The sequence below is a fragment of the Aptenodytes forsteri genome, unplaced genomic scaffold (assembly GCF_000699145.1).
Source record: "Aptenodytes forsteri isolate BGI_AS27 unplaced genomic scaffold, ASM69914v1 Scaffold146, whole genome shotgun sequence".
NCBI classification, from domain to species: Eukaryota; Metazoa; Chordata; class Aves; order Sphenisciformes; family Spheniscidae; genus Aptenodytes; species Aptenodytes forsteri.
Genome location: NW_008795128.1, coordinates 6,876,662 through 6,890,591, shown reverse-complemented (window position 1 = coordinate 6,890,591; position 13,930 = coordinate 6,876,662). Strand labels below are relative to the sequence as shown.

General features: G+C 39.8%; 2 protein-coding genes across 2 annotated transcripts in view; both read left to right on the top strand.

Moving 5' to 3' along the window:
• Nucleotides 1-9,199, top strand: part of TMEM87A (transmembrane protein 87A) — a 24,600-nt gene extending 15,401 nt beyond the window's left edge. The window contains exons 11-20 of the mRNA XM_009277619.2: nucleotides 54-147; nucleotides 1,305-1,373; nucleotides 2,432-2,540; nucleotides 3,677-3,735; nucleotides 3,990-4,093; nucleotides 4,452-4,525; nucleotides 5,857-5,918; nucleotides 7,129-7,184; nucleotides 8,476-8,506; nucleotides 8,866-9,199. Of these exons, the coding sequence (XP_009275894.1) occupies nucleotides 54-147; nucleotides 1,305-1,373; nucleotides 2,432-2,540; nucleotides 3,677-3,735; nucleotides 3,990-4,093; nucleotides 4,452-4,525; nucleotides 5,857-5,918; nucleotides 7,129-7,184; nucleotides 8,476-8,506; nucleotides 8,866-8,907 (700 nt within the window). The 3' untranslated portion in view covers nucleotides 8,908-9,199. The remainder of the gene's footprint in view (nucleotides 1-53; nucleotides 148-1,304; nucleotides 1,374-2,431; nucleotides 2,541-3,676; nucleotides 3,736-3,989; nucleotides 4,094-4,451; nucleotides 4,526-5,856; nucleotides 5,919-7,128; nucleotides 7,185-8,475; nucleotides 8,507-8,865) is intronic.
• A 2,033-nt stretch (nucleotides 9,200-11,232) lies between these two features.
• The window catches only part of VPS39 (VPS39, HOPS complex subunit), a 31,112-nt gene continuing 28,414 nt past the window's right edge, over nucleotides 11,233-13,930 (top strand). The window contains exon 1 of the mRNA XM_009277618.2: nucleotides 11,233-11,245. Within this exon, the coding sequence (XP_009275893.1) occupies nucleotides 11,233-11,245 (13 nt within the window). The remainder of the gene's footprint in view (nucleotides 11,246-13,930) is intronic.

The window sequence follows — 13,930 nt, the reverse complement described above, 5'->3', positions numbered from 1 at the left end:
CCCCCCCCCCCCCCCCCCCCCCCAAATCTAAATTTCACTTTGTTTTCCTACAGGCCTCGCCTTGGAGTTACTCTTCACAAAGTAGTCATGGCTGGAGCCCTTTATCTATTATTTTCTGGCATGGAAGGTGTTCTTAGAGTCACAGGGGTCAGTAATAACTGCTTGAATTTTCTCATATGCCCCAGATACTACTGGCTTTATTTACTTATATGCTAAGGGAGAATCCCAGGGCTATGCTGAAAGAAGGGAACAGAGACAAGTGGTTAAACTCAGACTGTGGATATGGATTATTGACAATTATTTTAAGTTTGATGTCTTCTCCATTTATCAGGATGTAATTCTGTGTATTTTGAAATAATTCTAATAGTTTTCTGATTAGTCAGGTTTCAGACACTATATTCTGCCTGGACCCTTGTGTCTAATACTTCGGATTAGGTAGGGATAGTTGCAGACAGAAACGTACAGCTTGGGTCACCTGGCCATAAGTCCAAAAAAACCCAAAACCAAAAAAAACCAAACCACCCCACCACTCCAATTTTGGAGGCTGTACCTGGGGAAGTGCATGTGAGTGGTGCTGCTACTTGCTTCATTAAGAAGTGCATCTCAGGATGTAGATTTCTGTTGTTCTGCTTTTGGTATTTTGGGATAAGGTATTTAACATGTCATATATTTGGTACTTTTTCAGTTTTTCTATGACACTGTGGCTCTGATAGCAAACTTGGCCCTGTCCATGATTGATGCCTGTATTATTTTGTGGATATCCTTTCATAAACTGCAGAATGTTACAAGCTTATGCACAGCTTATTATTTCTGTCTTATACTTAAAAGGAATAAAAGGTGATTTGCTTGTTTCAGTTAGGACTTTGATAGTTTTTGATGTACACACAAAGGCAATTTTTGCCACTTTCAGCCAAACTCATTGTTGCCAGTGGAGCATTCAGTTCGTCCATGGATAGTGTAAAAGATTTAATTACTACATTTCTAACAAGCTGATTGCTAGTTTTCTGTAATGGAAGTGGCCAGAGCACATTGTCACAGCAATAGCCTCAACAGAGGCTCCTTTTAATGGTGCTAGATTTGACTTAATCTGGGAAACTACTTGCTGGTGGAGAACTGAGAACTGACAATGTGGTATTGTAAGTTCCCCTCTGTGCATTGGGCTAAACTCTTGGTTCAAAACCTCTGCTTCTGTAGTAAAACTCAGAAGCATTGTGGTTTCTCGTAAAATAGCCTGACCCTCTTCACTTCTTCTGTACCTTGTTTCCTTTTCAGTTTGTTCTTACTGGCTCTCTCTTTGTCTCCAGGCCCAGAATGATCTTGCCTCCTTGGCTTTTATTCCCCTGGCTTTCCTAGATACTGCCCTGTGCTGGTGGATATCCTTCACTATTTTACTTGGTGCGGTGTGTTTTCTTTCAAATTTGGTTTTTTGGGAGTCTTTTTGGCTGAACTTTTTAAAATTGGCTTCAAGTATATGTTTTCTATTTCCAGTAAAGCTGATAGAACCTCTGTAATTGAGTGTTCAGGTAAGCTTCTGCTACAGCCAGTGCAAGGAAAACTAGGTAACCAGTAGGTATCTGTGTTAGAGCAGCTCCTGAACATAGACTAGTTAAGTCTGTCTGTTACCAGTCTCTGATTGTTGAAGTATGAAATTAATTTGTTCTAGTGTAGCACTGTAACAATACCATAGTAGTAGCCTTTGGACAACAGACTCCGTTTATGTTTTGGGGAGAAGGTTTCTTAGTAACATCAAACCTAAAATGCTTTCTGTAAAAATTAGAACTCATCTTGAAGTAGTTAGGTGACAAAATGGGGCAGTGTTAACTTTTTGGTGTCTCGACATATTACATCCAACTATAATCTTGTATGACTTTAGCAACTGCTGTAAAATGCCAAACTCAAAGCCATGTATAGCAAAATCCCTATAAAGTGTTCTTAGTGAAAGTCAATCACAAAACTCTATTTAAAATGTGAATAGCTTGCTGCCCAGCCATGACAACCCCAATTCTCTCTTACCATGATGTCTCTCCTAAGCACTTGTTTTGTCACTATGGAAATAAAATTGTAGGCAAACGGGTGAAGACGTGTATGCACTGTCTAATGGGATTTTAACTCACTTTTACTTCAGACTTGATTTTCCATTTATCAGAAATACATTTGACACTTTTCTGGAGGATTGGGCCATAGTCCAAAATAGATGCTTGGATACCATCTTTGTGTGACAAGAGTTCTAGGTTTAGATGACTAAACATGAAAGGGATGGATCCTGCTTTTTGGCACCTTTGTCATAGGATGAACTTTTCTTCTACTGAGTCTGGTCTACCTTTTTAGAGGGCTAAGTGTGTGGGTGGGAGAGCTGTTGATCATAAGATCTGTGTCCTCCTAAGTCTGTGACCAGCTTGTCCCTTCAGAGGCTTTCCTTGACTTTCCATACATATTCATCAGCTTAACTCAAACAATGAAACTGCTAAAACTTCGAAGGAATGTTGTGAAACTCTCTTTGTATCGGCACTTCACCAACACACTCATATTGGCAGTAGCAGGTAAGCAGAAAATTACGTTAATCAAGTAAGAGCACTTGCCATTTCCATATATGGCTTGATTTGATCACTAAAGCAGACTTCTGAGTTTGGTGACTTTTCTGTAAATGCAATCAAAGTACTTGGTATTTCTAACACTTGACCCATTTCTAATAGTGGGTCTATGCCAAGTGTTATGTTGATACTTCAGAGGCAATGGATTATTAGTCCTGATCTTAAGATCAGTAGTTCTATGCAGCTCCTCTAATGGAGCACTTTCATCCCTCTTAAAGCTGCCGGGGGCAAAAGATTATTATCCTATGCTGTTAACTTCACAGAGGTAGTTTTTTGCCAAAATCACAGTATCACTGTGGATTTTTAAGATGTCTGAAGACCAGAGTGATTCTTGGAAAAACAGTATTCTTAGTATTACAACATAATGCCCTCTATTCTGGAAGAATACAGATTCAGATTCTCTTTCCATTTGTAGTAGTGATGAACTGAACTTCAAGACTAAATCTGTTGGTGCTTCCAGGTGCTCAGCTCGTCATCTATTTGGAAATGCTATCCATACAATGAGCAGAAAACTCCTAAGCACTGTGCTTTTTTATTTAAACAAACAAAAAGGCGCATTCCTTTTAATTGACAGCTCTGATTAAACTCCTTGCAGCATCTGGTTCTTAGTCATCATAGAACACCTTAGCAGAGGGAAGTCTCATCTTCTAAAGCTGTGGTGAGAGCATAATTTGACTCTTATGGGTCAAGGTCTGAATGCTCAGGTATTCAGGCAGATCAGATGGTTCATTTACTTCAAGGTAGGCTTTATTTGTCAACTGATAATGAAACCATGGTTTGGAGAGTAGATGGAAGTAGTATAAGAATAGTGAATAGGGATGAGGAATTTGGCTAAATACTTCATACTTGATTTATGCCTTGTGTCTCTGAAGAACCAAGAACAAAATATACTGGTCTGTGCCTAAACTACTGTATAAGGTCAGTGCAATAAATCAATCTCTTGTTTTCCAAAACTAATAAATTGGATTCCAAGAATTCACTATTTAGGTCTTTGCCCTTTGTTTGGGAAACACAGTCCTGTTAGTAGTATATTTCGATCAGCATATTTTGTAGTAATAAGCAGCTTGTTTGTTTTAATCTTGCAGCATCTATTGTATTTATCATCTGGACCACCATGAAGTTTAGGCTGGTGGACTGTCAGTCGGTGAGTTTTATATTGAATGCTTTCTGCGGTTGCTGCCTCTTGGTAAGTTTACGTTTGGCAGCGTAAGAGGTGAGATTGGGCCTTCTGGAACAGATTTTTCTGTGGATTATGTCTAGAGTAATATACCATATGCTAAAATTCTCACTGTTGTGGGAAACGAGCCTCTGCCTATAGTTCACCCTTGGAAAGAGCTGAGGACATGGAATCTTTTTCTTTACAACTTTTTCTATTTGTGCTGTTGTTTCCCTTGACAGGATTGGCAGGAGCTATGGGTGGATGATGCCATCTGGCGTTTATTGTTTTCAATGATCCTTTTTGTCATCATGATTCTGTGGAGACCATCTGCTAACAACCAAAGGTTCAGCTTTTCTTACCTCTTTCTCAAAATACTTTTTTGGGAATGCTTCTTTATCCAAAGAAGTACTGGTGGGTGATTTTTAGTTGCTGTATGCTGATCCATAAGGATACTAAGCAGTGTCTGAAGGGGCTTGAGGAAAAGTAAGTGTAGGAAGTCACATAGATAAAAATCAGTGTGTTCCTGGTGGTGAACTTCTTTTTAAATAAGTGACTTAAACTTCTGATTATGTAGTTTAACATAGGTCTTAAAAACAATGAACTACACAGAATAATCAAGTCATGTGAATGTCGGGGTAACGAATCTCTTGGGTGGCAGGAGATACTATTCTAAGATAGCTTTCATTCTTTCCCTCCTAAAGGTTTGCTTTCTCACCACTGTCTGAAGAGGAGGAGGATGATGAGCAGAAAGAGCCAATGTTAAAGGAAAGCTTTGGTAACAGAAAAACTTTTTCCCCACCTAATTTCAGTGTTGAAGAGATACTTCTGTGGAGGGAGGTCTCTTGTTCTCTGGCAAAAAGTTCATTACTGCTGTAAAAGCAGAGTCAATGCCTCCCTGTTGCCATTGATCTATGCAATTGTAAAGGAAATATTGGCTTTGTTTAGTGTTTATATTGCCTGTTTAATTCTGGGGTTTTTAGATGACATTGTACATACTGCTCCTGTTGTGGTTACTTTACCGTGTCCACTGGACTTTGTTTTATTAAATATGTCAAGTCATAGGTTTGGATCCAGTCATGGTGATGGATACGTGAGGATCTCTTGGATATTATTGCTAGGCAGTGGTTTAGTTTCCAGTTCTCTTTCAAAATCCAGTTTAAGGATTTTCATTTATTATCTGTTCTCTGAACTCTTCAGTCTTCTTCATTTTCCATACTAGGGCCTAGTACAGGAATGTCCACTGTAAACATATGGATGAATATGTTTACATATTCATGAAACTACATATGAATGAGAGAGTCCTGCTTTATAACACTAGGTTGCACCTTTATTTCCACTCACTCCCCTCCTACTATAAAACCCTCTCTCTTCCCTGCCTCCCATTTCCCTACTATGTCTATTGTCCTTGTAACACTATTATTTATAAGTTGTGTAAAAGGTAGGGTGACATACCCGCTGCTGCTGTCTGTCCGCAAATCAATTCTGCTGGGCTGTATCAGTGCTATTTCACTTGTTAAGGAGCTGAGGAGGAGTGTGTAATCCCTTAGGTGCACTTGCCAAATCAGCTGTATCTGGCTGTCTGCCAGGCTGGGAGGTGCATGTTGCCTCTCAGCTCTTAAGTCAACCAAATGGCTGGTCAGCAGGTAAAATAAATTTGGGGAGTTGCATATGTCTCAGAATGGTTGAGGCTGGAAGGGACCTCTGGTGATCGTCCTGTCCAACCACCCTCCCAAAGCAGGGTCACCTAGAACAGGTTGCCCAGGACTCTGTCTAGGTGGCTTTTGAGTACAAGGATGGAGATTCCACAGCCTCTCTGGGCAACTATGTCTTTGAGTGCTATGCTATTTATGTCTGGCTTAAAGAAAAGGACTAGAAATTGATATTTCCTAGGTAAAATTGCAAAATTCAGGAAAAACTAGGTACTCCACCTGTCAAGAAAAATACAAGCCTTTCAAAGGGAAAGCATCATAGTCTTAATTTGTCTGTCTTACTCTGTCTCTTTGGATTTGATGAAATATTCTGAATGAACACTCAACACTTTCATTTTCAGTCTATGAACAATTACAGTTCAGCTACCCCAATCTTTTTTCCTTCTTTTGTCTTCAGAGGGGATGAAAATGAGAGGTACAAAGCAAGAGCCAAATGGAAATGTAAAAGCAAACAAAGCTGTGAGTATGCCCTTCCTACCTTGAAGGATATAGATCCATCTCTCTTGGTTGCCCCCCAGCAGTAGCTCACAAATATGCAAGGTGTTCAGCCTATAAATGTGAGTGTCCTGGTTTGCTTCAGAGTGGGAGTGAGTCAAAGTATCATATGTTTACAGTACTTCTGAAAAGAAAGTAAATACAGGTTGTTATCTAATTTCCTGTAAGTGCAATGGAAGCTTTAAAATTCAGTCTGTTCTTTAGGAAAGCTTGCACAATCCTGTATAGATAGAACTGTATACTATGTTCTGATAATGAATAATACATTATTTTAACAAGTTTGTCAGGCTGAGAGGGAGGCTGAACCATTTTTTAAATAAATTAATTGTCCTTCTAATTTTGAGATTTGTGATTCATTACTCGAATGGGGTGATTTGTATATTATTTTGTAGCTACCGAAATAGTCTGGGTGGAACATTTTTAATATATCTGCATTTCTTCCATGTGGCTTATAAGCAGAGGTGGTTTCACATTCAGCTAGGAGGTAGAAAATATGTCTCGGAATCTTTTCATGGAATTAATGCATAAATTTAAAAGTGGAAAGAACCAGTAGGAATTAATGATAATAGCAGTAATATTTTTTGTCATTAACATTGTTTTTTCTCAAAGGTTGGTTGCAACTGTATGCTACTTACCTGAGGATAACATAAAAATCAAACTTTCCTATTTTGGGGACAGTGGGATCAGAAAGGTTCAGTTCTCCAACTTCAAAACAAGTGTGCTTGTGTTGTGAATTAGAGAGTGTTCATCAGATAGAAATGAGAAATCCTGACAACACAGTTTAACTTACCTTTGCAAGATCTAGCTTGTGCTTTTTATAATAATTTTTCATCTGTAACATCTTCTAAAGATAATATTCTATGGTGGGAGACTAAACTAGATTATGTAAGTAACCAAAGTGTCCTGAGGGCCTGCTTTTCCTAGTCACCATTAGACTATTACAGAGTTGACAGTAAGTTATAGGTGGGTTTTTGTTTTTTCTTTTTTCTTGGAATGTTTTCTGTAATCCAGAAACCAAGTTGAAGGTGGGTTTTTTGGGTTTGGGGTTTTTTTTTGAACTGACATTATAAATACATTGGCTTTTGTCAAGTAGGCTGAGAAGAAAAAGGCTTGCATGTGACAGAATTTTGGGAAAATTGACTTTTGTTTTTCTATTTAATTTCTGTACTTGTAGCAGGAGGATGACCTGAAGTGGGTAGAGGAGAATGTTCCTTCGTCAGTGACAGACGTGTGAGTATTTTTATAGTCACAATAAAAGCAGGCTCCTTGGACACAGGAACACAAATACATTAGAATGCCTTAGAACTTGTATGCTGCACTTACATGAGCAGACACTGAGTTCAGCCTGGAGTTGGCCTCTGACTTCTTAGCATGCTTCCACTTGGCTTTGTGCAGTCTGTCAGACTTATGGTTCATGCCACTTGAACACATGCTGACTTCAGGAATACTGTCTTGGACTGTGAAACCACTGACTGATTTGTTTGCAGTTCACTGAAGTTAAAACTAAATAAATAAATCCAGAAAACAAAGAACAAAACACCTCTCTCTCTGTTTAGTGTGCTGAAAAGTCCTTTGAGTATCTTGCCAAATGTAAACCACAAAATAATGTAATTTAGATCTCAACTTTATTTGGAATGTCTGAGTCACTCGCTTCTGGCAACGTAGTCAGCTACGTAGGCAGTCCATATCTGTTGTGCTTTTAATAACTCTTACGTCCTAAAAATGTCAGTCTGTCTAAATTTTTCATAGCAAAACAGAAGTTCACAGATTAATTATGTTCACAAATCTGAACAGGTAATTTTGGCAGAGGCTCTGGATTTAAGTACAAAACTGCTTGAAGTTAGTTAAAGACAAGAAATTGGGTGAAGCTTCAAGAGGATGAAAAAGTGCATTTTCTCAATTGAATTTGTTTTTCCCAGTTCTAGTGTTTTTTCTAGTACCATTTTTTGAAGAATGGTAGGATTCCTTAAGAAAACAAGGACTTGACTGGTATAAGCTAGGAAAGGGCACTTTGGGGTAGTCTGCTGCAGGGTTTTCTGTTCTTGAAAGTACGTTGATGAGGGTTGTGAAGAGATGAGCTACCATTAGAGAGATGGAAGGTCTACTGTAGCTGAAAAGGCTATGGTACCAGTGTAACTTTGTTTGATTCTGGGATGTGTCTTTACAATATGGTCCCATATTGTAAATGTCTTTAGTGTAGTTCAGCAGTGTTCTCATATGAATGATGCAGCTTATTTCATGGCAACTTGGAAATTGTTCAGTTGGTAAACAGAAGCTTAGAAAAAAGGAATTTTAAAACTGTGAAGGTCATTGAGGATACTCCTTGGGCTCTTCCTCTTTTGTCTGTCTTTCTCTAATTTCTGTCTGTTTAATTGAAAGGTCTATCTTCATTATTGCTCTCCTGTGCCTTAAAAAGCTTAAGGTGAAACATAAGGCTGAAAATGGTTGTCAATAATATGCTCTCAGTGGGTGCTCTAATTCTGTTAACTATTTCTTTTTTCTTTTTTTTGCCCCCGTGCAGTGCTCTTCCAGCTCTTCTGGATTCAGATGAGGTCAGTAACCAAATCTTCAGTTCAGATCAGTCTTCTGACATGCCAAAGGAGTCATGAGTCAGCTGTTAAGGACTTGGCTTATTAGAACTGGACTCTCTGATCTTGCCAGTGCAGCAGTAAAATACTACAACGGGGGGAAGAATAGTGGGGACAACCATGATACAACTTCTTAGAATACAAACGTGTATTCTAAATGTGTATTCTAAAACAAGTGGTATATCTGCTGTGTAAGTTGGACTTCTGACTTAAAATGCATACGAGTGTCCATTTGTTGTGAATGTGCAAAGCATACCACCTTATTTCTGAATAATGTAAACCTATTGGGGGAAATGACAACACTGGGTATTTTTATTTTCCAGGAAAGAATGATTACACACTTTGAAAGGTCCAAAATGGAATGAAGGAGTAGCTTTTTGCTATTGGAAGTGGAGACGCCTCTTTTAAAGTTGCTTGGTGGGGCAAGTGCATCCTGCTGATTTGTTTCCTGATCTCAGCCTTGGAAGTTTGATGCTTTATTGTCATGAGGGCGTCTTGCTGTGGAAGAAGTTCACAAGGACATTATAAACCTTTCGGAAATTTGAATTTACAAAGTTGCTGCAAGTTTGGATTTTTAAGCAATTTAAATGTGTACTATCCCAGCACCTTCTGTAACTTTTCAAATATTTAATCTGTGAAACTAAAATTCTTAATGTCTGCTTGAGGAGTTTATATTTCAATGTTACGATGACACTTAGAGGTGAACTGCCTATACCTTTTTTGGGGGGAGGGTGGGGACAGATAAAAATAAGCACTGAAGGAACAACAGACCCGTTTTCTGGTAGATAACAGCTTACTGCTGTTGTATGTGTCCCAACATGAATGAGAGGTTTTTAGAGAGAAGTTCCTGTTAATGAAGAAAATTTAAGATGCCAGAAAGGAAATATTTGGAAAAGTTACAGTGCTATGAGTTTTTAACAAAATCAAGTGCAATTTTATTCATAACACTGTGTAAGAAAGATTTTCTATTTTAAATGCCATTGACCTATAGGTAACAGCTGCATAGAGCTAACACTTGCTGTTGTGGCACATCTCATTGCCGGCAATGTGGTGGATGCCTGGAAAAATGATTTGCCCCTACCTTCCATGTGTGGCATGATTTAATTTAAAAAAAAAAAAAAAAAACCACAAACAACAAAACCAAACCCTAACATCACCAAACCCACTCCCGCAGTGCTCCTCTACAAGTGCTTGACTACTCAAGTTAAGCAGATACTAACTAGACATTTCAGCAGAACTCTTCTCCCTGCACATGTAACGTCTCCCACCGAGAAGTTGGCACTCTTCTACGAGAAGATGGCATTGCTTTCTGGAGGGTGCAAGCACTGCTTACCTTACTTGAAAGAGGCTTTGCGGGGAGTATACAGTGCTGGGACAGTTCTGTTCCCAGTGTCTGTTTAGAATTGCCTCCCATGTAAGTGATTTGATGATGGGCTTTCCTGTCCCAGTTGGTCCCTGTGACCAAGAGGTACTCTGAGATCACTGTGTTTTAGTCAAAGCTGCAGATTTCTATTCTATATAATTGCTTTTTGTTTCTCCTTTTCAAATGAAAAAGAGCTTTTGGAGAGTGTTCTGTTTTCATTCTATGCTTGGCTGAGAGGCTTCACTTGCAGTAACTTACACATGGAAACCCATTGTGGACTGTATGACAAAAGCTCTAATTTGGGTTCATAACCTTTACAACTGATAATTACCAAGCAAGCAGCAGCACAAGCTGGACTTTTAGGGAGCTGATGCGGCTGCTGCTGGAATGGCATAGGGAGTCAGCTTTTCTGGTTCTTCACTCATTATGTCAGCAGAAGTAAACATGTGCCTGTACTTCATTCATTCCACTGTAAGGTCTGGTAGTTTAGTTCATCTTTACCAGTGATTTATTCTGAAACATGGCACTTTACGGTAGAGTAGCTGAGGCACAAGTGCATAGTATCTTCTGCTAACTGTGTGGTGGGGGAGCAAACCCTCAGCAGATGGGCAGAGGAAAAAAAGCTGTGGCTATAATGCATCAGTCTGCCTCTGCAAGAGTTGCTGAAGCTCTTCCGCCATCCCGTTTAGGCCACAGGTAGAATCTTTAATTAGAAAACACTGACTTCTAATTTGCTATGCTTAATTGATATAGATGAAACAAACTTTACTTCCATGTCCTTTTAGGGAGAGGAAACTTTGTGAAATAAAGCTCCATGAAACTCGCTATTTAATTTTTTTTGGGGGGTGGGTGGTTTTTTTTTTTTAAAGTCCTATTGTTTTGGGTTGTTTGGGTTTTTTTTCACACAAATAGGGGAAAAATGTTCTCTATTGGAAGCACAAAAGAAGTTTGTATGTACTATTTAATAAAAGCTAGGCAAAGAGTAGAAAGGCTTACATTGTGTCCTTCCACTTTCTTACTACCTGTTCTCTGTTGTGGTTTAACCCCAGTTGGCAACCAAGCACCACACAGCTGCTCGCACACCCTCCCCCCCTGCCCCCCCGGTGGGATGGGGGAGAGAATCGGAAGAGCAAAAGTAAGAAAACTCATGGGTTGAGATAAGAACAGTTTAATAATTAAAATAATAATAATTAATTGTAATGAAAAGGCAAACGGGAACAAAACCCAGGGGGAAAAAAAACAAGTGATGCAACTGCTCACCACATGCTGATGGATGCCCAGCCTGTCCCCAAGCAGCAATTGTTGCCCCCCAGCTTATATATGGAGCATGATGTCATACGGTATGGAATATCCCTTTGGCCAGCTTGGGTCAGCTTTCCTGGCTGTGCTCCCTCCCAGCTTCTTGTGCACCTCCTGGCTTGCAGAGTATGGGAGGCTGTAAAGTCCTTGACTTAGTATAAACACTGCTTAGCAACAACTAAAACATCAGTGTGTTATCACATTATTCTCATGCTAAATCCAAAACACAGCACTATACCAGCTACTAGGAAGAAAATTAACTCTATCCCAGCCAAAACCAGGACATCTCTCACATGAGAAAGTGTTAACCACTTCACAAAGCTCCCTCACTTTTCTTTAACTCTTTATTGTGTGGTATTCATAACGCAGTTATTCCTGATTAGCTTTTTTTCTTGTTAAGCTTGACAAGAGTGGAAGTCTGTCATTTGAAAAGCTAATATAGATAGGGCAAATCATAAATTTCTGAACAAAAGTGAAAGATCTAAACAGTTTCCCTAATTGCATTCATAGTTTAATAATTTAAAGACTAAAATAAATGTAGTAGCAGTGTGTTGCTTTCAGCCTACAACTACAGCGGGTTTGAGCAGTCCTCTCTGCCTTTTTACCCTTCCATTCCTGTAGTAACTTTCATCAGTATTTGAAGTTGTCCTGAATTCCACAGGGGGGTTGTTGCTCCCTTAGTTAGCTGTTCCTGTTTTTCCACTCGTTTGGCAGAGTTTCTGTGTCCTTGGAAGGTAGCATCTGCTGCCTAGCATGCAGCAGGCACGTGCTGTGACTTCCTTGTTTGCAGTCTTACGGAGAACTTTTATCAGAGTCCAGTTCCCACAGTATCACGCAGTGTATGGTGCACACACAACTACTGCCGCAGTTACGATTGCAGAAGAGGTGGCTAAAAGCAGCAGATGAGATGTGGGTGACAAGTGAAGGGTATGTGTTCAAGGGAGTTGCAGCAACGTGGCCTCTCCCCGGACAGCATGTGTTGGTTCTACTAAGGAGATCGTTGCCCTTCCTGATTCCTGGTTTTGCTCCTAAAGGTGTGTGGCTCCATGACTTGTCAGGAAAGCTTCATCAGCAAGCTAGCTTGCTAGAATGCATGAAACCAGAAATCCTGCAGGATTGTTACCTTTAATTATGCAGACAGGGAAGACTTAATGCAAATTTACACCCATTCTTTCAAAATGGGTACTGTAATTTTAAAACAAACAGTGCTCTGAAGAGTTGGTGAGCAGGAGGGAGAAAACACGTCTACTCTTAGGTCTGAGATCTGCAGAAGTTTTTGGTGACTAGAATGGTGTGTAGAAGCTGAATTTTCTTTAGGAAATTCAGCTGCTGACTTCAAATATCTTCAACAAACTGTTCCTAATGGAGATAATGCTCTACTTGCAGAAAAAATAAAGGTCTGCCAGGAATTCAAATATAGATGGAGTTTTTTTAGAGTTCTTGTGCCTGATTAGTTCTCTGTGTGTGGATTTGTGTTTATTTGTGAGAAGTAGCTGTGATATTACTGATGCAATTGTTGTACATGCCATGCAGAAAACTGAAAACAAAGTAATAGTGAAGAAGATGATGTTGTTGACCAGCTTTTCCTTAGGGTGACAAGGTGTTCCTGCTAGGAGCTCTGAAGGAGGGGCTAAGTAGTAAGAGATCACATAGCATGGTAAAGAAACGCAACAGGCTTGATTGGCACAGAGTGAGTCAGAATCATAAGACTTGAGGTAGGGAAGGGTATGTTTGTCTTGTTCTGCAGATGTAGGGGTGTGTGAGTTTTGTGGGCTTTTTTTTATCCTTCTGTTCACTTTATATGGCATTTTATGTTGTATGCTAAAGGAAAAGTATGCTACTTTTTAAAACCTGAAGAGACCAATGCCTCACACATAGTTTGCACTCTGTAAAAATGGATTACAGCCATTTGCATGTGAAGTCATTATTACCCAGTGTTACTGAAACTTAAGTTTCCTTTCAGTAACTTGGTGCTACGTTCCTCTTCCTTTTGTAGGAATCCTAGGTCAAGGAGACCAGATACATGCCTGAGCCATAACTCCTTTGGCAATTTGCAGTTGTGGTATTTGCGAGGGGGATGTGACTTAGCATGGTTTCATGCTTTTTCAAGGTTTCATTCCTGAGCAGGAAAGAAGTTGGATGCAAGAGTAGCACACTTGTTCTCCCGTTCCTGTGCTTCGATCTCCCAGCACAGAGCATCCTCAGTCCCTGTTTTCTAAACCAGTGGTCTCTGTTGGTGAAGATGCTCAGAGAACTTAGCACCATGTGCTTTTTTAGTTTGGTTTAGTTAGTTTAGCTTCTAGGTCAGTGGTGGTGAATGTTGCACCTCTCTATGGCCAATGTAAATGCAGCCATGGCCTGTTCTGGAAGGGACAAAGTAACAAGATTTCCTTCTGGAGATTGAACTTCACTGGCCAAGTTCAGAGGGTAAGTTCATTAAAGTAAAATTTAGGACCTCCAAAACCAGACATTTACTTGCAAGAGATGTTTTGCTTTTCTTACCTGGTTTCCTTAGGTTACGCGGGTCAATTTTTGTCTTTGTATACAGGGTGACTTGCCTACCTGCTACAGTTTATGTCAGCAAATGGCAACCTGACGCCTCTGTTACTAACGTGGGAAGACAAAATGAGTGCCTTACAGCCTATCCCCGTTTCGGGCTGTATGAAGATGCGCAAGGGCTATGTCAGGGCAAGGAGAGTCCCCTCCGGGGCAGGGAACGCGCCCCC